The sequence below is a fragment of the Cynocephalus volans genome, chromosome 4 (assembly GCF_027409185.1).
Source record: "Cynocephalus volans isolate mCynVol1 chromosome 4, mCynVol1.pri, whole genome shotgun sequence".
Classification (NCBI taxonomy): domain Eukaryota; kingdom Metazoa; phylum Chordata; class Mammalia; order Dermoptera; family Cynocephalidae; genus Cynocephalus; species Cynocephalus volans.
The window spans coordinates 98,439,715-98,464,608 of NC_084463.1; the positions used below are offsets into that span (position 1 = coordinate 98,439,715).

At 37.5% G+C, this 24,894-nt stretch overlaps 1 protein-coding gene across 1 annotated transcript; it reads left to right on the forward strand.

The window, feature by feature from the left end:
* Window positions 1-10: 10 nt before the first annotated feature.
* On the forward strand, window positions 11-24,894 carry THAP12 (THAP domain containing 12). Its single transcript, XM_063095602.1, has 6 exons — window positions 11-189; window positions 12,568-12,688; window positions 16,068-16,175; window positions 20,248-20,284; window positions 21,617-21,662; window positions 24,807-24,894. The coding sequence occupies exons 1-5, from the start codon at window positions 101-103 to the stop codon at window positions 21,637-21,639; spliced, it is 378 nt and encodes a 125-aa protein (XP_062951672.1). The 5' UTR covers window positions 11-100; the 3' UTR covers window positions 21,640-21,662; window positions 24,807-24,894.

Genomic DNA, 24,894 nt, shown 5'->3' on the forward strand with positions numbered 1-24,894 from the left:
GGCCGGCCGGCCCGGCTCCCCTCCCCGGCCCCGACGGGCGGGCGGGCTGCCCTGAGGAGGCGGGGAGGGGAAGGCTGGGCCGGCCGGCGGGCGGGCGACGATGCCGAACTTCTGCGCTGCCCCCAACTGCACGCGGAAGAGCACGCAGTCCGACTTGGCCTTCTTCAGGTTCCCGCGGGATCCGGCCAGGTAAGCGGCGGCACGGAGCTGGCAGCCGGGGCCCACCTCCGCGGTGCTCGCTGCCAACCGCCGGCCCCGGGGCTGAGAGGGGCGTGGGGGGAGGCACAGCGCACTGTCTTGGACCCAGGCCTTGGACCGGGGTGGGAATGGGCCGCGAGCCGTGAGTGAGCACGCGGGCGCCCGGGGACTTCGGGGCACGTGCACCGGCAGGGGCTCGGCTCAGAGGGCACCACCCGTAATACGAGGCAACTGGGGCAGCGCGTGGAGGCCGGGTAAGATGGGTTCTCGAGCTCGTTAACTTGCTGTGTGACCTCGGGCAAGTCGCTTTCTTCTGTGGGCTTTCGTTTCCTTAGCTGTCAAAAGACGGACTTGGACTCTACCGTTGTATTCACCGGGGCCCTTCCCTCGCCCTGCCACTGCCCCCGGAACAGTGTATCTGTTTGGAGGCCGGGCACCTTTGATTTCAAGTCACGACTACTCCCTCCTTTGGTCTTGTCATTGTAGGGTTCAAATTCTGGTTCTGACCGTTAGTCATGTCACTTGGTTATAGTGGGGATAACGGTGAGGTACGCGAGAGGGCATGGGAATTGGTATTGAAACCTCTTCCTTGAGGTAACACACACGCTCTGACTTATATTTAGGGAGTGATAGCCTAGAGACTGTGTTTAAAAGGCTGAGAATGTTTTGTTGGTTCATTGATTTAAAATCAATGCCTATTGTATGCCAAACACTAATATTAGGTGCTGGGAATTCAGAGGTGAATGAGACAGTGTCGCTCCCTGCGGAAAGCTCACAGTCCTTTAGGGGTACAGATAAAGCAACTGGCGATTATAATATAGCATGCTGTTTATTAGTTCAATAGATACTTATCGAAGGCGTGCTATTGGTCCATTTCTGTTGCTTATGACAGAATGCCTGAAACTCGGTAATTTATAAAGAAATTTATTTCATACAGTTTCAGAGGCTAGGAAGTCCAAAGCCCGGGAAACACATCTGGTGAGTGCCTTTTTTCTTGGTGGTGACTCTATAGTAACGCAGGGTGTCACATGGCAAGAATGGGCTGAGGAAGAGAGAGAACTAAGCTTCTCATTAGCTCTCCTTATAAAGCCATCATAACTACTTCAGGAGGGTACAATCCTCACAGTCTAATCACCTCTTAAAGGCCCCACCTGTCAGTTACCATAATAGCATTTCCCACCCTCTTAACACTGTTACAATGGAGATTAAGTTTCCACAACACAAACTTTTGGGGGACACATTTAACCCATAGCACCTACTGTGTGCTATGCATTGTTCTGAGCAGTGGGGGTTACAGATGAAAAAATCAAAATCTTTGCTCTTATGGAGATTACATTCTAATGGGGTGGAATAGACAAGTAAAATACACAGGTGTCAGATAATAAATACTATGGAGAAAAATAAAGCAAAGGTTGGAGGGTAAGTAGTAGCAGGGCTGGCACAATTACTATTTTAAATAGGGTGATCGGAGAAGGCATCACTAAGAAGGTGAATTTGAACAAAGACCCCAGAAGTAGGTGAGGGGGCCAGCCGTGAAGATATTTTTAGGAAGAGCATTCTAGACTGTGGAAACAGTAAATGCAAAGGCAGGGCTTCCAGGAGTCTAGGGACTGCTAGAGCTGGTTTAGGGAAGGAAGGAGAGGGAAAAGATGAGACCAGAAAGGTGTGTGTATGGTAAGGGCAAATTGTGTAGGCTATTGTAGGCCATGGAAAGCACTATGGCATTTATTCTGAGTGAGATAGGGAGTCGTTTAAGGGTTTAGAGTGGAGACACATACTTTAAGAGGGTCACTGGCTGCTTGTTAAGTAGATTGTAGGGAAGCAAAGGTGAGAATGGAAAGACCAGTTAAAGGCTATTGTAATAATCCAAATTAGTAGAGGGTGAGGTGGTAAATTGTTGCATTTGAGATATGGTTTGAAGGTGAAGCCAAAGGATTTGCTAATGGTTTGGATGTAGATTGTTAAGAGTAAAAGAGGAGTCAAGGGTGACTTCAAGATTTTTGACCTGAGTATTTTCTGAGATAGGAAAGACTGGGAAGAGCAGGTTTGGTGAAAGAATATTAAAAATTTGATTTCAGACATGTGAAGTTTGAGAGGCCTGAAAGACGTTCAAGAATATATGTCCTTCTTCATACCATATACAGAAATGAACTAAAAATGGTCTCTACTTATTTAGATCAGTGACCTAAATAGAAGATCTAAAACCATTAAACTCTTAAAAGAAAACATAGGGATAAATCTTCATGACCTTAAATTTGGCAGCAGATTCTTAAATATGGTACCAAATATATGGGCAATAAAAGGAAAAATCGATGAATTGAACTTCATCAAAATTAGATTTTGTGTATCAGAGGACATTACCAAGAAAGTGAAAAGAATGGGAGAAAATATTTGCAGATAATACAACTGATAGGGGTCTAGTATATATAAAGAACTCTTACAATTCAACGACAAAAAGATAAACAACCCTATTTAAAAATGGGCAAAGGACTTAATTAGATATTTCTCCAAAGCAGAGATACAGATGGCTAACAAGCACATGAAAAAATGCTCAACATTACTAATCATTAGGGAAGTTCAAATCAAAACCACAAGTGAGTGGCAGTTAGACATAGAATTACCAATGACCCAGCAATTCCATTCCTAGGTATATATCCAAAAGAACTGCAAATTGATACTCAAAAAAATAAATGTACACACGTTGATAGCAGCACTGTTCACAATAGTCAAAAGGTAGAAACATCACAAATGTCTATCATCGTATGAATGGATCGACAAAATGTATATCAATATAATGAAATATTATTCAGCCATAAAAAGGAATGAAGTACCAATATATGCTATAACATGGGTGAACCTCGAAAACATTATGGTAAGTGAAAGAAGACAGATACAAAAGATCATACTGTTGGATGATTCTATTTATGTGAAATATCCAGAATAGGTACATCCATAGAGACAGAGAACATATTGGTGGTTGTCAGGGGCTGGGGGTAAGGAGGATGGGGAGCAGCTGATTGATGGGTACAGGGTTTCCTTTTGGGGTGCTGAAAATGTTTTGGAATTAGACAGTAGTGAGGGTTGTATGTACAACATTGTGAATGTACTAATTGCCACTCAGTTTTTCACTTTACCATGGTTCATTTTGTGTTATGTGAATTTCACCTCAAAAAAAAAAAAAAAAAAAAAAAAGCCTTGAATAGACAGTAGGATATAAAAGTCTGAAATTTGGAGACTTCCAGACTGGAGATTGTAAACATGGGTGTTCTCAGTTTATAGAAGGTATTTAAAGTCATGGTACTGGGTAAGGTTACATATGGAGGGAGCAAAGTAGGTCTGAGCCCTGGGGCGTTCCCAGAGTTTAAAGTTCAGGGAAATGAGGAGGAACTCGCTCAGAAGAGTGAGGAGCAGCTCTCGGGTTCCACTGGAGCAGGGAAGAGGAGCATTTTAGTCTGACCTGGCCTTATTCCATTAAGCATTATCTTCCTTTTACCCAAATTTTAGCTCAAGGGTGTTCTTAGAAGTATATTTCATTTGCATAATGAGGGCACTACTAGACAGTTCTGGACTACAGGTCATTTGTGTCCATATCTAGTGAATTCTCTTTTCACTACATTCCTTAAGGCAGTGTGGCCTATAGGGGTTTACAGTGACAGATTTGGAAAGAGTTTTTAGATCTAGTGAAATCTCCCTTGAAATATTGGAATTTCCTCAATAATAGTGGCTTTTAACTGTATTTTGGATCATTGTCCCCTTTGAGAACCATAAGATAAGGACCACCACCTGAGAAAAAACATTAAACACAATTTTGCATTCCTCCATCAAGGTGTATTTGTGAACACTTTATGGGCCCTGTGCATTCCTGGCAGGTTTTCTGCCTTTGCTAAAACACCTCAAATGATGATTCTCTGCTTTGTGAGGGTACACCTGAAGATTCTGGACAACTTTGACTGTTTTTTCTTCCTTGTGTTGAGTGGAAATCTGCCTCCTATATTTTATGCTTTGGAGGTTCTAGTTTTGTCTCTAGGGTCACACCGAGCAGGTCTGCGCCCTTTTCCATGAAAGAGCTTTTTGAATATTTTAAAACCAAGATATGAACTTTTCTTAACTCTTTTATTAAACATCTTTATTGAGATACAATTCACATTACCATGCAATTCACCCATTTAAAGTGTACAATTCAATCATTTTTGGTGTATTACATTATTTTAAAAATTTTTTGTAAAATATGTAACAAAATTTTCTATTTTGACCAGTTTTAAGTGTACGGTTCAGTAGTAGTAATTACATTCACAACGTTATGCAACCATCACCACTATCTTATACCAAGATTTTTTCATTAACCCAAACACACTGTAACCACTAAGCAATAGCTTCCCATTTCCCTGCCGCCCCACCTCTAATAATCTCTAATCCACTTTTAGTTTTTGTAAGTTTGCTTGTTCTAGGTACCTCATATAAGTGTAGTCATACAACATTTGTCTTTTTGATGTATGGCTTATTTTACTTAATATAATGTCTTCAAAGTCTTTTTATTCAATCCAAATCCCATACTACATTATTTTGAGTTCGACTGTTTTGACAGTTTTCCTTTTCACTGTGCCCAGAGTTAATTATAACAAAGAAGTAGTTTCCAGATGTGTTAATTAAATTAATAACAGTATTTTTAGGGTTGTTAGTTATATCCCACTTTTTTTTTCTGTAAATGGGTTGTAGGGAAGCTTGATAAAAAGGTGACATTGCCTACCTATTCTTTAAAAGTTAACTAACATTGCTAACTAACAATAAAGATAAATGTATTTAGTGCTGTTAAATAGTACATTTCCCATTTATCATATTTATAAATTCCTTCACACTGGGCCGGCCCGTGGCTCACTCGGGAGAGTGCGGTGCTGATAACACCAAGGCCCCGGGTTCGGATCCCATATACGGATGGCCGGTTCGCTCACTGGCTGAGCGTGGTGCTGACAACACCAAGTCAAGGGTTAAGATCCCCTTACCGGTCATCTTTTAAAAATAAAAAAATAAAAAATAATTTAAAAAAAAAATAAATTCCTTCACACTTTTTGAAACAGCTATTTAGAAATAATTTAAAATTCTTGAGTATAATTGATAAAGGGCACAATGTAGAATTTACATACCATAATAGTTCTTACTGGTTTAGAGAAAGTGGTATTAATATGTTTTGTTTTGTTTTTTTAAGTGGAATAATATAATCAGCTCAGTTTGGGGCAGTGGCAGGGAGGTCACTGGTTACCTAAAATTAAAGTAAAAAAAATTACTGCCTAAATCTTGATTGCCCCAGTGTGACTTGCCTAATGCCAGGGCTTCTCAGGAACCTGCAGACAGTTTATAGTGGACCCCATTCCCAAACCAGGTGAAGGTACAGGTGGAGCTAATGAGTTACTCCAGTTAGAGTGAGTTGGGCAAATCTTCCCTCTCAGGCGATTAGTACTAACTCACCCAAGAGGCTTGTGAGGTCTTCCAAGGTTGTTTTGGCGATTTAATCGAGGTTGAGATTTAATGTACTCTACCTTGTAAAATGTAAAAGGGTCATTTTCTGGGGACTTATGAGGGTCCCTGTTTTAATCCTTTTGGGCTGCTATAATGAAATACCTTAGACTGGTTAATTTATAAATAACAGAAATTTATTTCTCACAGTTCTGGAGGCTGGGAAGTCCAAGATCAAGGCACCAGCACATTTGGTGTCTGGTGAGGGCTTGCTCTCAGCTTCATAGATGGCACCTTGTTGCTTTGTCCTTGCATGGTGGAAGGGGCAAACAAGCTCTCAAGCCTCTTTTATAAGGACACTAATCCCATTCATGAGGGTAGAGCCCTCATGACCTAATCACCCTCCAGAAACCCTATTTCCCAACACCACTACACTCAGGATTAAGTTTCAACATATGAATTTGAGGGCGGTGGGGGCAGAGGCTCAGACTATAGCAGTCCCCAAGACCCTTCAGGGAGTCCGCAGTGTCATAACTGTTTTCATAATAACACTATGATACTATTTGCCTTTTTCATGCTTATTCTTGGGAGTGACGTTTTGGTGGGGGCTACATAACATGTGATAGCATCATTGCTTTGATAAGTTGTGTATTGTCTTCTAGAATTTTCTAAATATGATGATTCAGATCCAAACATGTGGTAGATATTTTGTTGGAAATGAATGAAATAAGCTACTTCAAGGAAAACAACTGACATTCAATTGTTTAAGCGAAAATTAAAATTTTGGAAAATTTATATGTGCTACCATGAGCTTAACAGCTGTTAATACTTAAAGACTTTTCTGATGACATCAATGTGTGATTTTTTTGTATATATTTTATAGTGAAGTGCATTAACATTTAGATGTTCTGTATAACTCACTGGACTCATTTTCCAAATGACCAGTTTATGATCTTACAGAGACATGCACAAGTAAAAGATCTATTTGAAGTGCAAGACAGACCAATGGATTTTTTTTTTTTTTTTTTTAAAGGTGACCGGTAAGGGGATGTTAACCTTTGACTTGGTGGTGTCACCACCACACTCTCCCAAGTGAGCCATGGGCTGGCCCTAGGAGTATTTTAATAGCCTTTTTAACTACATGTCAGTGTGAGGTTAGATTTTCTTTATATACTTAAACCAAAACAACATGCCAGCGGTAGGTTAAATACAGAAGCAGATGTGAGATTCTAGGTGTCTTCTGTTAAGCAAGAAGTTAGAGAGAGTTGCAGAGATGGAAAACAATGTCATTTTTCTCACAACCCTTTTTTTTGTTTTGGAAAATATAGTTATTTTTTATTAAAATGTTATTTATGTTAACTGTATTAGGGTTGCTATTTTTAATGAATTAATATTTCAAAATTTTTTCAGTTTTAATTCTATAATGAGAAATATTGATAGATATAACCCCTATAAATAGAAGCTCTTCGGGGTCCTCAATAATTTAAGAGTGTAAAAGAGTCCTGAGACTATGAAGTTTGAAAATTTCTGCTCTAAAATATGAAATACCTTCATTTGATCTCCCAAATAATGCTATGAGTTGTAATAGTAGTAATACTTCTTATATAGCATATTCTTAATGCCAAGCACTGTTCTGATAGTTTAATGTACGTTATTTCATGTAACCTTTGCAATAAATTTTGAAATAATCTCTGCTTTACAGATGACCAAAGTAGGCACAGAAATATTAGCTAACTTGTTCAAGGTGACAGCAATGTCTAAAACCCCAAAAGTAAAATAAAATATGTATTACCCAAACTTATTAAACCATGGAACCTTTTCTTTTCTTTTCTTTGTAAATGGAACAATTCTTTGGCTATTATTTTTGGAGTACACTTTTAGAAATGCTGCATTAGTAGCAGATCATTGAAGGAAAACGTTAAAGACAAAGTTAAAAAGGAGTGGTCAGTGATGGTTGAATAGTGCTGAAAGGGTGACTAACATGAGAACAGAAAGTGACCATTGTATTTGGCAGGATGGGAATCATTAGTAATTTTCTTGAGTGGTTTCATAGGGAAAGGGATATAGCAGAAACCTCCTTGAAATTGATTAAGGAGACAATGTAAGATAAGGAACTCGATATGGTGAAAATGGACTCTTAACCAGTTTTGCTATGTAGAGGATCAGGGTTAAGGGAGGTTTTAAGATGGGAGATGCTACGGCATGTTTATACTGATGGGAATAATATTGAAGGATAAATATAGGGTGTTCAGAGACCGTATACAGAGAGGTGGAGGAGAGTCTTACCTACTTGGATATGTGTGAGTGTGTGTACATATTCATACACTTATACATATACACACATATGAATCAGGAAAAGCTTCCCTCAAGAAATGGCATTTGAGCTAAGATCTCAAGGCTGAGTCAGAGTTAATTATGCAAAGGAAGTAGATTTTTAAAAAAACAGCAAGAAGAGTATATTAGTCTGAATAAACAGCATGGGGGAAAAACCTAGGATAGAAGTGAGCACAGAGCACAATGTTTATGTAAGGCATGTGAGGGGGTAAAGATGGAGTGGAAGGGTGGTGTGATATGAAAATGGAAAGGTAGACAAGGTCCAGATTGTGTAGGATTTCATGAGACATGAAGAGTTGGTCCTTTATTCTAAGAGTTATGAGAAGCCAGTAAAAGTTCTTAAGCAGGGGAGAGACATTCTTACATTGGCTTTTTAGAACATTCACTCTGCATCATGGGAAAGGAGTTAGAGAAGAGCAAAAGAGCAGTTTGGAAGAGATTACTAGTAGGCCAGGTGAAAAATAATGATAGCTTTGACCAGGATGTTAGTGATGAAGTAAAGTGGATGGATTGGGGGAGTCATTCTGCTCTGCTAAGGGAAAGACCACAGAGTCTGGAGTACAGGAAACAGAACAATGACGGGGAGAGCTGGGAAAGGGAAGACATTGGTAAAAATTTGAGAGAGAATTATGTAAGTATGTATATAAGTATATATACAAGCACATAATACTGCATACATATATTTACTAGGGATCTTCAAAAAGTTTATGGATCCTCATTAGTATAGTGGCGAGTACAAAAAAAAGTTAGTGGAAAGATTCATATTGTCTTTCAATTCCATTTTTTCATGACCTTTTTGAAGTACCCTCATATGTAAAAAGACTTATTGTGGTCATATGTAATTTTTATAATTTTATTGATGTAGGACATATATACAGAAGATCACCAATCATAAGTGTATAGCATGTTGAATTTTCAGAGTGCCATGTCCATGAAAATTTCACCCAGATTTTTGAAAAATACAGTGTTATTAGCATCCCAAACTCTCTCTTCTCTATGGCCCTCCCATTCATTATCATACTCTCCACAGTGGTGGCCACTGTGACTTCATATACCTTAGATTAGAGGGAACGGGAAGAGTAAGGGGAAGGTTTTTATTATTCAAGATATAGAACATTACCAACACCTCAGAAGCCTCCTTTGTGCCCATTCCTAGTTGTTACTCCTCCCCAAATACATCTACCGTTCGGACTGTCACCATGTTGGAGGGCTCCAGATCACCCCATATTCAGAGATTGACTAGGAGGACTCATAGGACTTGGCATATAATTGTACTAATTGTGCTAAGATTATTACAGCAATGTAGTAAGGATGCACATCTGGACCATAAGGGAAAAAGACAACAGGCAGAATCTGGAGGAATCCATGTGTATTCTTCCTTATGTTCCCTCCCTCCCATGAGGGGTCACACACAGCCTACTTTTCCCCAGTAATTAAAATGCAGCAACACATGTGCCATGTTTCTGTCAGGAGAAGCCCATTAGAGACCCAGTGCCCGAGGTTTTTATTGGGGCCTGGTCACATAAGGCAGCCTCTGCCTGGCATAAAGTAAAAGTCCAAACTCCCAGAATGATGGCAGGTGTTCAGTATAAATCATATTGTTTGCACAAATACTAGGCACAATGAGGCACCTTATTAGTTAGGAAAAGTTTTATGTCCGTGTAGGGAACTGTTTACCAGCCAAGTTCCCAGACAGCAGCCCAAGACCCTTAAATGGGCCTTTATAAGGATAGTAATCTCAGGTCTGCTATGTTAACTCTTTTTCTGATTAGTTACCATAGATAAGATAGATGAGAAGAATAGGCAAATTCTTGAATTTCATATAAAAGGAATCACACAGTATAAGGGGTCTTCAGAAAGTTAATGGAAAGATACATATTTAATTCCATTTTTCCACAAACTTTTTGAAGTATCTTCCTATGTACTCCTGGCTGCTTCTGCTGAACATGTTTGTGAGATTGTGGGTAGTTTGTTTATTCCATAGCCAAATAGTATTCCACTGAATGAATATATCACAATTTATCCTTTCTGCTGTTGATGAGCAAAGTTTTTTCACCTTTTCTCCAACATTTGGTATTATTTCTTTTACATTGTAGTTATTCTTGTGGGTATTTAGTAATATTTTGTTTTGGTTTTAATCATTATTTCCCTGGTGACTAATGAGATTGAGCATTTTTGTTCATCTGTGTATTAACCGTTTTGATAACCTATTTGTAAAGTGCATGTTCAAGTCCCTTGCCCATTTTTACATTGGATTGCCTGATTTACTTGTAGCAGTTCTTTATATATTAGAATACTTCAACAAGTTTGGGAAAAATAGAATTAAAAGATAATATGAATCTTTCCATGAACTTTTTGAAGTACCTTCATATGTTTTGGATATGAGTCCATTGTTGGATATGTATATATTGCATGTCTTCTTCCATTTTGTAGGTTGCCATTTCACTCTTTAATGGTTTTTTTTAATGAAGAAAAGTTATTAACTTTAAAGTAGGCTAATTTATTCATTTTTCCTCTAGAGTTTGTGCTTTCTGTTATCTTCTTTAAGAGATCTATGTCTACTCCAAGGTAGTGAAAATAGTCTCCTATGTTATCTCTTAGAAGCTTTATTGTTTTCTTTCATATTTAGATACACAGTCACTTGGAATTTTTTTGCATGTGTATGGTGTGAAATTAGGGATCAAAATTCAATTTTTTTTGTATAGATATCCAGCTGACTTAGCACCATTTATTGAAAAAAAATCCATCTTCACTGCCATTCAAAGCTGCCTTTGTTTTAAGGTATTTTGTTCCATTGTTCTTGTCCAGTACCACAGTCTTAATAAGCTTTACAGTATCTCTTAATATCTGGTAGTGTAAAAGTCTTTCAACCTCTTTTTTTCCCTCAAGATTGTTTTGACTATTCTTGGTCCTTTGAATTTCTGTATAAAAAGTTTTAGATAGTCTTGTCATCACTCTCTCTCTCTCTCTCTCTCTCTCTCTCTCTCTCTCTCACACACACACACCCACCCACACACACACAAACACACACACACAAACACACACAAACTTATTGGGATTGTATTAAGTTAGTAAATCAATTTGGCAAGAATTGATATCGTTAGAATTCAGTGTCCCAGTCCATGAATTTGTGCAACCCTCCATTTATTTATCTCTTTTAAAAAAAATTATTAGAGCTCTTACACATCTTTTACTAGGTTTAATCTTAGGTATCTGATATGGAAGGAGATAGGTGTAATTAATTGGGCTGTCTGCCTGATGACCAATCTCTGTTCTTGATTGTTTGAGACTGAGTTGCTATCACAAAGCTGTTTCAACTTAGTTCAGAGATAATATGTACAGTAGCATCCTGTGTAGTTCTCCAGAGATATAAGAATTAAAAAACCAATTTAACTGCAGCAAGAGGGCACATTCTTTTATAGAGAGACAGTTTTAATACTTAATAGTTGGATTTTGAAACATGAAGTGTTTGTAATCATACTGCACAACTGTGTAAAAATATGGCTAAAATATGGACATCTTCAGTATCATTGCGCAGTAATATTTCTTGGTTGAATAAAATGCTATATAATTCAGGTTGACTTTAGGTTTGAAAATCATGACATTTCACCATGGTTTTACATTTTTAGAGTGGAGAGAATTAAGTCTCAATGTGTAGGGGAGTAGGTGGGGTGGGAGGTGGACCATAGTGTTAAGACATTAAAAAAATATACTGTGTTGCAATTATAAAATGCATGCATTTTCAGATTTGTGACACTGTTTATCCATGGTGGAACTTTTATTCTTAGAAACTTGAAGAGTGCCAGAAAGATCTAGTTGTGATTTTAGCAAATTATTTAACATTCCTGCACCTTGGTTTCTTCATCTGAATGGGGGAATAATAATAGCATCCACCTTTGGAAAGGACTTAGAACAGTGCCTGGCTCAAAATTAGTGCTTAGCAAGCATTATCTATTATTATTGTTATTATTTGTTTTTCCGCAAATATTTAAGCACCAAGTGGGTATGGACTAGATTGTACAGCACAGTCCCTGCATTCATGGAGCTTGCAATCTAGTCTGTATATGTCATCGTAGATAATAAATTATGTTCATAATAAGGCAAACAAATACAGCCTTCATGCTTTCCTCAGAAATTCTACATATAGAATATCTACTTGCTAATTTTCTACAGTGACAGTGTTGTTTCATTTGCTTGTTTAAGTTGAAATCCTGAGGGGAATGTTAGGCTGTTGGCTTCTCGGTTGTGCAACTTTTTGCTTGTACTGCTAATGATTGAGTCCTCTCTGATGCTAGGATGTTCTAGGAGCTGGAAGATCCAGGTTTAAGTTCTAGTTTTGCTGCTGATTTTGCTCATGACTCCAGGCTAATTACTTCTTAACTTTGTAATTGGAGGGTTTGTTTTAAATGATTTCTAAGGTCTCTTCCATCTCTCATTTTGTAAGTAACAAACTTCCCTAAATTATGTTCTGGGGGAAAGGAGCAGGAATCCATTGTTCATAATATATATATTGCCTTAAAACCAAATGCTGAAATTTAAATGTTGAGCTCATATTTCATAATTGTATTTTGGTTTTATTTATAGATGCCAGAAGTGGGTGGAAAATTGTAGGAGAGCAGATTTAGAAGATAAAACACCTGATCAACTCAATAAACATTATCGATTATGTGCCAAACACTTTGAGACTTCTATGATCTGTAGAACTGTAAGTAATAGAAAGGTTTGGTTTATTTCTCTTTTTCTCTCTATCGCTCTGTCTCGTTGGAAATGTAAATACAAGGGGTCTTTAAAAAAATCATGGAAAGATTTGTATTATCTTTTAATTCTGTTTTTTCATGAACTTTTTGAAGTACCCTCTATCAATGTTGAAAGGTTTCCCTATGCCTCACTACTTTAAGATGAAGACACATTTGCAGCTGAATATCTATTTTGTTCTTAAAAACCTGACTTTTTTTTTACTCCCCTGTTCCTGATGCCCCATTCCCACTCACCTGAAGTAATCACTTTTAAACTTCTTTAGCCTTCAGAAAATTTTAGGTGATCATAAAAGTATATATTTATTTTAAGTATTTATTTAAGGTAAAGTTGGTGTTTTTATTTGGAGCAGTTTCTCTAGAGCTTTTTTATGAGTGAAATCTTCATCTAGGGATGGAACTCTTTGTTTTTATATTTTTCTGTATACTGTTAGAATCAACCCTTAGTTTATATGTGCTAGCTACAACAGGAAACAAATCATATAGATAATGTGAAAAAACATTTCTATCAGTAATTTGTAATTTCATATCAAGACCTTCCTGTTAACTGTGTGAACTTGGCCAAGTCACTTCCCCTCTCTGGGCTCCAGTTTCTAGTGAAGAGATTAGACCAGATAGTTCCCGAGGGCTAAGATTTTTAACCCTCTTTGATTCTATTGCTGTGTTTCTTAAAAGGCACAAATAGGGCCGATTTGATTGAAATGAAGCAGACTTGAAACACTTCAATAACTAGTTAGGAAGACAGTTTTGTTAAATAAATAATATATTCTTGTTTAGGTATAACTGATGTATCATCTCAGATACTGGGATAGACATAAACTTGATTTGAAGGTACACTATATATTGTTATGCAGCAATTTTGATATTTTTTTCAGATACATTTTGCAGAAGCATCAGAAAACTAAAGAATGATTGGGTTATTTTATTTCTCAAAATTAATTGAAGCAGATACTTGTGAAGTCATTGGGAGGTGAGCCAATTCCGGTTCAACAGTTTAATCACAAATATTTGAGGGATATTTTTGCCTTACTTTGTTAAGAGGGTAATAATGATCAACCAAAATAGGAGGTATCATATGTTTTAAAAGGCAAACTACTTTTATATTCTCAACATTAAGTAAAAATATCCCAAATTATTAGTTTAAATACATATACATTTTTGCATTTTTGATGTAGTAATAATATGGTCTCATAATTAGATAATTCAAACCAGATTAATGTGAGAAATTTAAAATATAGTTCATTCTTTTATTAGTTTAGTCAGAGCATAGAACAGAAAGATGAGTAGATTTGCTTTTTTAATTTCCAAATGATTCTTCAATCTTAAATAAATTAATCCAAACGTGAGAAAATATTCTTTCTATATACATGTAGAAGATGATACTATTGAAAGCTGGATTATCTGATATCTATATCCAAATGTTTAATAGTTTTGGCTTCATTAGTTTGGCATTTAAGATCTCATCAGTAAACATTCATGACTAACTAGTTCAGTCCCTGCCAAATATTTCATTATCTTTGATGCTAAAGTAATGACATTGCTTATGTTCAAACCTTAATTCAGCAGTTAAAGTTTGTCTTGATACGGAGTTAAAATTATCATGTGTATGAATTGAATATAGCTTTTTTCGGCATGTGTATTTACAAATAAATACTTATAAAATATTGCATGTTTTTCATTCGTATTTTCTGTTTCCTAGTCTGTAATGTCTTTGCTTTATTGGCAAATAGCAAATTAATTTGATTTGAATTTTTACAATTCATTAAAATGTTTTATCCCTCTCTTCCTTATTAAGTAATTGGTAAGATATCAAGAGTTGACTATGTACATGGGTATGTTTGCTTATTTTTGAGACATTTGCTTAGTGGGAAAGATGAAAAGCTTTGGGTATAGTAGTTCTTGCTTTCTTCAATAATTGTGTTTCTAATCAATCCTGATATAAAGTCCCTGCAGGCTCAGGATCACTAGCCCAGCACTAGAAGCCACGTGTCATTGGGAAATCAGATTGATTTTCTTTTCTGTGTTTTCTATGAGGCATGAGAAAATATTGACTCTGAGTAGAAATTCTTTACAAATGTGTTTAGCAGCTCTTTGGATAAAACCCAAGATAGCATGTTCCATTTAGATATATGTTTTCCCTTATATCTTCCCAACCTCCCTTCTCTAGGTGAAAAAATTTAGAAGTTAATTTTATTTTATTTGGCACGCAGTGTGTTTTGTCTTTAACATTGCAAATTCAGGAAGAAATTAAAGGCACTGTTTCCTTGGACTAGCTGGGGGGAATGCAATAGCAGTTATTTATCTGTTACTTTTCTTCTTAATAAACTTCTTGTTCCTACCCAGCCTCCTCTGGTCTGGCTAGGAAGACCATCTTCATCTAAGTATGCATCCAGCTTCTAGCCAGGTTGGGTTAGGTTAACAGGAAGTAGAACAGAGAATGATCTCCCTTCAATGATATGATATTAGAACTAGAAGGAAATTTAGAAATACTTAGTGTTTGCAAAATTGTGATTATGTATATCACTTGTGGTGTGAGATGGTTTCAGGTGGCACATGAATCAATTTTTATTTTAGAAGTTTAGTAATATGTATTAAAAATATAACCAGCCCATCAAATCATTATTCTTACAATTTTTGTTGCTTAAGACAGTGTTAACTAAGAAAGTGAGTAGATTGTGTAAAAGTGCAGATGATGGTATAACTGAAATGGCATGCATTAAGATCATTAGTATGTGAATAATTTCATTTTGGGAAATGTGGAGCTAGTTCAATACCTGAATTTTATTCAGAAGAGGAAACTGGGATCTAAAAAGGGAAAGTAATTTAGCCAAGGTCTCTTAGTGTGTTACAGGTAGAGTTTGGACTAGTTTCTAGGTCACCTGGATCCCAGTCCAATATTATTTTCACCGTGCCTTGATGCTTCTGAGTAATATTACCAAAAGTGGAGTGGACAGCAAGTAAAGGAGGAAATCATTATTGTAGAACATTACAAGAGGGCAGATTATTTGGAGACATGTACTTCCTGTAGATTTGGTGGGCTCATGGATGCACATAAAGTAGTCAGGAAGCTGAATTAGAAATATGTATACAAAAATGCAAATACATTTTTTTATGCCAGACATCAATTCAGTTCCTTAATTGATAATAGGTTGCCAAAAGGGCAAATGCAAAAACAGTTAGAAATAGTAGACCTGAACTGACATTAAATTCTGTAAGTCTCTATACTTCAGAAATGGAGTTGAAAGAGTACTGGGGAAATCATTAACATAGAATTTATGTGTAATACATTCTTAAAGACCATCTCTGAATTAACACATTTTTTTTTTTCAGAGTCCTTATAGGACAGTTCTTCGAGATAATGCAATACCAACAATATTTGATCTTACCAGTCATTTGAACAATCCACATAGTAGACACAGAAAACGAATAAAAGAATTGGTATGTCTTTATGCTTTCAGCCTCCTCCTCTATAATCCTATGAAATCAAATATAGATGCAGTTATGTTAAAATTAGTCCAAGTTACTCTTTATATCAAAGGTAGTGTATTGGGAAATGAATGTTATGATTAATATTAAAGTAGTTTGGATATAACATGATTAGTTTGTTTTAGTATTTCTGACATTTAACCAGTTGATACTTGTTGATTTGGGCCCGTGTGTACTGTTGATTACAAGCCACTAGCTCGTTCCCTTCCTGGGAAGAAGGAAAAGCTACCTTTTTTGTAGTAAGGAAAATGGAGCCTGAGGTGTGTTTTCAGAATTCAGCACAAAGGGATGAAGAAAGGGAAAGTGTAGAAGTTGAGACATGGATAGTTTTAGAGATAAGGATTCTATAACTATTAAATACTAACAGGGTTTAGAAAAAGCTTTTAAATCTTTGTATATGGCATAATTTAAACATGTTTTTATATTCCTTCGATACTCTTCAGTTCTGATGATTGAAACCTACCTGCTTTTCTTTTGACCTTAGGTGAACAAAATTAAATTACTCAGACTCCTCAGTCCATGGCTTTCTGCCATCATTGCCACTAGTGAGGACCTTATTTTGTTTCATTTCTCCTTTTTCATCCACTATTACTATTCCCATTCTCGCCTACCTGTGGTATCCATTCTAGTGTATTTAATATATGTCATATCGATCCACCTACTATGTGCTTTTTAAAGATAACATTTATCTAATTTTCCTTACTTTCTTCTGTTTATCTTTCATATTTAAATCCTTGATCCTTTTGGAGTTTATATGTATGGTGTCTAGTAGGGATCTAACTTTATTTTTCTCCTTGTGGAAAACCAGTTTTCCCATCATGGTCTATTAATTTATTCATCCTTTCCTCTACATATAAAATGCCCCCTTTGTCTTATACCAAGTTTTCATATACAAAAGGCTGTTTCTGGGAGCTCTGTTCCATTCCACGGGGCTGTTTGCATTTGTATCATACTGTTATTACTTTGGCTTTGTAATATATCTTTACTTTCAAATAGGGTGATTTTTTAACTCTTCTTTCTCAAAACTGTCTTAACTATTTATTTATTTAATTATTTGTGGACCATTATTTCTCTATATGAATTTGAGAATCCTTTTGTGAAGTTCTCCTAGGAATTCTGTTGGGATTTTTATTATAATTGCTTTGAATTGACATCTTTACAATATCAATTAGTCCCATCCATGAATAGAAAAAATAAAATAGCTTTCAAGTAATAGCAGTCATTGACAAAATTAAATATTGGTTCTTTGAAAGGACTAGTAAAATACTTCAAGAGCACAGAAAGTAAAAAATTTGAAAATATTTTTGGGTATTTGTTACAGTTCTTTAAAAGAGAACAGGTACCTTCTTTTTTAGATTATTTCCTAAATACATTGTGATTCTTGTTGGTATAGATTATGTATTCTGGTTCAGATAATTTCCAGAAATTTTGAAGAACTTTTTTTTTAATTAATCCTTCTAGTGTACTGAGTTTTCTGTGTAACTGATTATATCATCTACAAATAAAGAGAAATTTATCTCTTCTTCCAGTTTTTATCATTTTAATTTTTTCTATTGCCTGTCTTATTGTTCAGTCAAGATCATCCCTAGTAATGCATTGAACAATTCCAGTAATGTTGCAGCTGACACACTTGCATTGTTCCATTAAGTATGATATTTACTGTTGGTATTGTTAAATCGTTTTTATCAAGTCAAGGAAATTCTCTTCTAGTCCTACATTCAGAGTTTTATCACAACTTATTGAACTTGTCAAATGCTTTCATTGCATCTATTAAGTAGAAAAGTTCAGGGGTTTTTTTCATTCTTTAATGCAGTGAATAACATTGATCGATTTCTGATGTTGAGTCATCTTTGCATTCATGTGGTGAACCTAATAGGCGAACCTAATAGGCAATGTATATATTTGCTTTTATATGCTATTGGATTCAGTTGGTCAATATTTTTTTAGGATTTTGCATGTGTAAGTGTTGGCCTATAATTTTCCTTTCATGTACTCACCTTATCCAGTTATGATATCAAGGTTCTGTTAGCCTAATAAAATCAGTTGGTTACTTTTCCTTTTTTTTTCCCCCCAAATTTTTCTAGAAAAACTTGTATAAGGTAGACTCTTTATACACTTGACAGAACTCAGTAAACCATCAGAGGGCATGGGCTCAGTGAGGGAAGGTTTTGATTGCCATTCCAATTTCTTTATTGGTTTTCTCTTTCTTCTTGTGTTTTAGTATATGTTTTCCTAAAATTTACAAACTTCATCTAAGATTTTTTTTTTTTGACAGCTAGATGGTTTGGGGATCTGAACCCCTAGACCTTGGTGTTATAACACTGTGTTCTAACCAACTGAGCTAAACAGCCAGCCCCCTTTCTGGGATTTTTGAATGTTTGCTTTTCTCTGCTCTTAAAATCATTTTAATAGTCTTTTCAAAGAACCAGGAATTAGTTTTGTCAATAATTGCCATACTTGTGAACTATTTTATTAGTTTCTTCTTGATTTGGGGGATTTACTTTCTGCCATTTTTTTCTAGCTTCTTGAATGTTTAGGTCATATTTATGTGTATTCAAAGCTATAAATGTCTCTCTAAGTCTGTTTCATTTGTATCCCACAATTTTAGACATGTTGTGTTTTCATTATTTAGCTATAAATATTTTGTAATTTCCCCTATTTCATTAACAAAGTATTTTTCTTTTTAGTTTCCAGACATGGGTTTGTTTTTTAGAGCCATTTTGTATTTTGTATTTCAAATATTAAGTGTTGCATAGAGGATATACATAATCTATGTGATGTTGATTTTTTCCAGTGTTTTTGCATCCATTATTGCTATTGAAGTCTGATGCCAGTCTGATTCTTGTTCCTTTCTAAGTGGTCTGCTTTTTTTTCCTCAGAGCTTTTAGAATATTTTCTTTATTTTTGACATTTTAAACTTTGCTAAACTGTATTTAGATGTGAGTTTTTTTCTTATCCAGCTTGCTTACCATTTTACATCCGAGGACTTACATCTTAAGTTCTGAGATATCCTTAGTTTTTATTTCTTCATGCATTTCTTCTCCTTAATTCTGTTTTTCTAGGACTTCTCACAGATGAATACTGACACTTACACAATTGTCCTCCATATCAGCTTTCTTTTTAGTAATATGTACCAGGCAGGGATGAGAAGCTCAACCACTTCCTGCCCTGTAGCTATCATTTCACTGTACTCTGCCCCTCAGGGAACTTCAGATACCTCACAGGAGGCAGATACCTCACAGTCTTCCAGATCTGCCCTCCTTGTAATTGCAGCTCACAGAATAAGGAGGGAGTGTTCCAGGTTGACCAGCCTGCTGACGTTTCTTGTTATCAGCACCATGTCCAGTGCTGCCAAATACTGCCCAGCAGGTATCCTGCTGTCTCAAGCTGTCATTGGTACTTCTGCTTTCCTGCCACAGATAGTAATGGGAGGTTGTGATCTAAACATTGTAGAGGTTTGGAGGGAGAGTGAAGGACACAGCTGGGAAGTTCTTCCTCATTCTAATCCTGTCTGTGCCACTTGTCCACTTTGTTCTGTGCATCCATTTCTCTTCATTGCTGGTACTTTATGTCCTTCTGCTTCTCAGGGATTTCTAATCACTTTTGTGTTAGTTTCTGGCATTCAGCAACCTCCCCCTTAAAGTGGCATCTCCAGGGTTAGGTTGGCAAGGGAGATGATTTTCATTCTCTAGAATTTGACCCCAAGGGCCATGGTGTATTTTCATCCCTTTTATTAGCCGATAAACCCTTGTAACCCAAAGTTATGATGATTTAGGTAGAAAGTAAGTTAAATGATGTATTCTTTCCCCTCTAGTATTGTTATAAGCTTGGAGTCCTTAGCAAATTATTCTGGTTTTCCCGTCATCTGTCTGTTTGTTGAATGTATTTCATATAAAGAATTTATGCCCTTGAAAGAATTAAATTTGGCTCAAAATAGGCTTTCTTATTTATGAGTCTAAGATGATATACTAGAGGTCAGTTTTCTTAAAGATGGTTTTTCTTTTCTTTTTTCCTTGTCATTTAGAGTGAAGATGAAATCAGGACACTGAAACAGAAAAAAAGTAAGTGATAGTGTTAATGACTCAACTTCTGAATGCCTTTTTAAAAGGCCTTGACCTGGTAAGGACAAATAAATATGTTTTATGTCCAAAACCTGCCTTGAGAATGGGTGTAAGAGTGTGGTTGTGTTCTGTAGTCTGGAATTGTCTGTGAGATTCAAGTCTTAGTTCAGTTTGTCTTTATTGAGTGCCACACATATTGCCATGTTCAGGCCTCACAGAGGTGACCCTTTTTCCTCTCAAGGTGCTCTCAGTGTGGTAGGAGTGTCAGGCACACAGGCAGAATGTCCCAGTATAGAGAAGGAAGGGCAGTAGTATGGACAGGCACTGAATCTCTGTCCACCCAATTTGTGGTGCATAATAAGTTCTTGGTAAATGTTTAAGGAATAAATGCTATGGGGACACTTAATGCCCCTGAGGGTAGTGGTTCCAAAAGTCTTTCTGCAGGTGGTGATGCCTGACCTGTGTCACCAAAGGATGAGGCCTAGAAGTTGTTTTTTGTTCTTGTCAGTTATTACTATTATTCTTCCTCCTATTGCTCTTATTATTATTAACATAACCTTTTATTAAGTGTTTACTGATACCAAGTCCTTATTCTAAGTGCTTTACTTACATTCATTCATTTAATTCTCACAGTAGTTCTGAGGTAAGTACTATTTTCCCCCTTTATAGATGAGGAGACGTGGACTCAGGCAAAGAAAGGAGGGAAAGGTATTCTATGCAGAAGTAGAGTGGCATAAAACAGGGTGCTAGATTGGGAACTACACTCATTTTGGTGGTGTTGGAGTTTCTGATAACCCATGATGGTTAGAAAATGGACCCGAAGGGGACCACAGATGGCAGAACTTGCAGGGTTGCAGACTATTGGCAATAGGGAACCATTGAGGGATTTGTATGTAGGTGATGTCATGGACCTGATTTCCATGTTACATAGAGCACTCTGATGGATTAGAAAAGGTAATACTGGGCTTCCAGTCAAGATGGTGGAATAGATGGTCCCTAGCATCACTCTCTCCCACAAATCAACCAATTTACAACTATTAAAAATCAACGACAGCCAAGTTGGGGCCACTAGAGCTCAAGGGAAGAGGAGGAGAGACCTACAGAGTTTATGAAGGTGGGAGAAGCCACGATGAGATAAAGAAAGGATCACTCCCACCATTTCGAATCCTGTCCACTTCAAGGCTGGGGCTGGTGAGCACACGGAGCAAGAGCTGGCAAAAGCTGCAGCTGTGCCGTTCACATGAAGTTGCTTGGAGGCGGCAGGGGAGAGGAGGGCCTTGGTGGCCCTCAGGCCAACAAGACCACTAACAGGGTTCCCTTGGACCCACATAGGAGCGAGGAGCCACAACAACTGAAAAAAGGAGCCACTCAGAGGCCGGTGAGTCATCACAAGGGACTGGCGCACGGCCCGTCCCATGGGAAGTGTTTGGAGTATGGGTAGTGGGGGAGATGGATCCACTGGGGGAACACTGGGGCACAGCATGGACAGCTGATCTGTCCCCCAAATCAGCGCAGGACCACTCAGTAGAGGCTTGTCAGGAATACAGATCTGCAGGGAGTGCAGTCTGCTGAAAAGTCTCAGGCCCACACAAGAGTTTCCACACAGCCTAGGTGTTCTGGAACTCACAAGACCCAGAAGTACATACAAGGTCAACTATTAAAACCTGAGCTGCACAAAAAGCCTTTCCCAGGGAATCAGCGGCAAAGCAGCAATTTAGCTCAACTACAGGGCTCAAGTGCTTGTCCCCACAGGAAGTTTCTCCATTTTAGAAGTAACCAAAGGACAACAAATTAGTTCCAGTGCAGAGTTTAAGTGGTGGGAACAGCAAATAATCCAACATGGAGCTGAAAGAAAAAACACAATACCCACAGATTGGAGACAAAGTTTGATATTAAATAGTAAAGGTCTCACATCACCAAAGAATACCTATAAAACCTTAAAAGGACTTGGAGCCCCTAGGCTCCCAAGCCAGGGAGCATGGAGGGCTGGGGACATGTCTCAACCATGTCCCCCGACACCTACAACCAGCCGAGCGATGACCACCGAGCCGCCACAGTAAATGCCCTGGGCTCCCAAGCCAGGGCAGTGGGGGGCTAAGGGCCTCAGCCATGTGCCCCAACATCTGCCACCAGCCCAGCGACAACCAAGCCACCACTGGAAGCCCCCTTGTCTCCACTGCAGGAATGAGGGGCGTGCCATGGGCCTCAACCATGCCTCCTCTTCTTCCTTCTCCTATTTCCTTCCCTCTCCTTGACTCCCCCTACCCCCAACTGCTTTGCAACAACATCTTAGAATGTAAAAAAATAATAATATTGGGCCGACCCCGTGGCTCACTCGGGAGAGTGCGCCTCTGGGAGCGCAGCGGCACTCCCGCCGCGGATTCAGATCCTATATAGGGATGGCCGGTGCGTTCACTGGCTGAACGCAGTGTGGGTGACACCAAGCCAAGGGTTGAGATCCCCTTACCGGTCACAAAAAATAAAATTAAAATTAAAAAAAATAATAATAATAATATTAGTAAATAAACTTAAAAAAAAAAAGAAAAGGTAACACAGGAGGCAGAGAAGCCAGTTAGGCTGTCAGCAGACCAAATAAAAGTTGAAAGGCCTTGAATTCAAAGCATTGGTAGAGAGGGTGGAGAAAAGGGAATGGATTCAAGTAACTCAAGAAACTTGATACCTATTACTTGCATATGGAAAGATGCCTAAAAGGAGAGGGATGTACTTTTTATTCTGTACTCTTTGCTCTTTATGAGCATTTTTGTGGGGGGAACCCCAAAAAACAAGCAACAGAATTAGTACTTGTTTAGAAGTAAAGAGAAGTAATGGAGGAGGGAGGGAGGGAGGCAGGCAAGCAGACAATCTGGATGACCTCTTACTTTCTGACTTGGGAAAACTTATGTAGCATAGAACCACTGCTCTGTAATATATGATGAATAGCAGTGTCGTCTGAGTTGAGGAGGGGTGAGGGAAGGATGTTCCCTGCCCTTGCTGATCCCTGACAAAGCTCTGAAGGGCTGAGGATGCCTAGAAACATGACTTACACAGGCTCCAGCCAGACTAAATTTCACTTTGTATAGGCTAAAATCCCTTTTCCAAAATGCTTGGGACTAGAAGTGTTTTGGATTTTGGAATATTTGCATATACATAATAGATATTTTGGGGATGCGACCCAAGTCTAAACACAAGATTCACTTATGTTTCTTATACACATAGCCTAAAGGTAATTTTATACAATATTTTAAATAATTTTGTGCATGAAACAAAGTTTGTGTACATTGAACCATCAGAAAGCAAAGGTATCCACTATCTCAGCCACCCATGTGAACAATCTGTGGTTGTTTGGCATCACCATCATTCCTGACTCTGAATTTATATGCTACCGAAAACAATCATTTTCTTATACTTGTTCACACTTAATAATACTTAACAGTAAAAAATATGAGATTCCATTAACACAGCGAAAAAAATGATGTCAGGTGTAGAATTTTCTACTTGTGGTATCATGTTAGTACTCAAAAAGTTTTGGGTTTTGGATATCAGATTTTTGGATTAGGGATACTCCGTCTTTAATTGGACAACCTCTTCCCTCTTCCACCTTAGTGCTTTTACTGGAGTACTTCCTGCCAACTGAAGTGCCCTCCCTGTTCATATCCTCCTTATCCTTGCCATTATCAGTGCATCATCTTTGTTCTGAATTTTTCTGTTTTTCTCCCTCTCCCCTCTATCCCATGATACTGTACAACTCTTGGTGGCCCTTTCATACTCTTATGTTCTAAGAACTAGGTTCTGTGATTCCTCAGATTTGGCTCTTTTCCTGGGCAGGATACTTAACCTGTAGGGCCTCAGTTTTCCCATCTAAACATGAAGAGATTAGGCTAAGATTTCTAATACTCTAATATTAGTCCTAAAAATTAAATGAATCTACTTTATATTGTTTTGCTTCTCATCTCCTGTATAAAAGTGTGACTTAATGGTTTGATAGCAACAGCATTAGTATGGACCTTAGATCCAGACAAGCTTGGATTTGAATTTCATTTCCACCCTTCTAACTGTATCCATGATCTTGGGCACAGTTTTTACTGTACTCATTGTCAAATGGGATTGCTACCACCTGCCTGAAGAAAGAGTAATGTGATACATGTAAAATGCCAAGCACAGTGCCTCAGTAGATATTAGTTCTCTTCCCCTTCCTTTTTTTGAGGGCATGAAATGTTTTTCATTACTCTGTATAATATGGGAAATGCCTTGTTGTTAAGTTTATAAAACATTGTTCCTATTTTGTAACAGCATTTATGTGTAAGATTAAAATATATCTGTTTACAGCGTTTGTCTCTCCAACTAGAGTGCGTCTTATTTTAATCTCTATATCCTAGTCTGTAGTCCAGTAGATGCCCTGTGAATGTTGAATGAATTGAGTTTCTGGATTTTAAGTATTTAACTGATCAAAAATGTATTTTTTTGTTTGTTTTGTATGATTTTCTTGTGAGCCTGTATCTAAAATTAATTCTTTGTTTTCCAGTTGATGAAACTTCTGAACAGGAACAAAAACATAAAGAAACCAACAACAGTAATGCTCAGAACCCCAGTGCAGAAGAAGGGGGTGAAGA

What these genes read in the sequence shown, in the direction of transcription:
- THAP12 (XM_063095602.1), top strand. Translation starts at nt 101, where the DNA reads ATGCCGAACTTCTGCGCTGCCCCCAACTGCACGCGGAAGAGCACGCAG. An exon ending in TTCCCGCGGGATCCGGCCAG is followed by an intron (nt 190 to 12,567) that starts GTAAGCGGCGGC and finishes TTTTATTTATAG; the next exon opens with ATGCCAGAAGTGGGTGGAAA. An exon ending in GAAAACGAATAAAAGAATTG is followed by an intron (nt 16,176 to 20,247) that starts GTATGTCTTTAT and finishes CTTGTCATTTAG; the next exon opens with AGTGAAGATGAAATCAGGAC.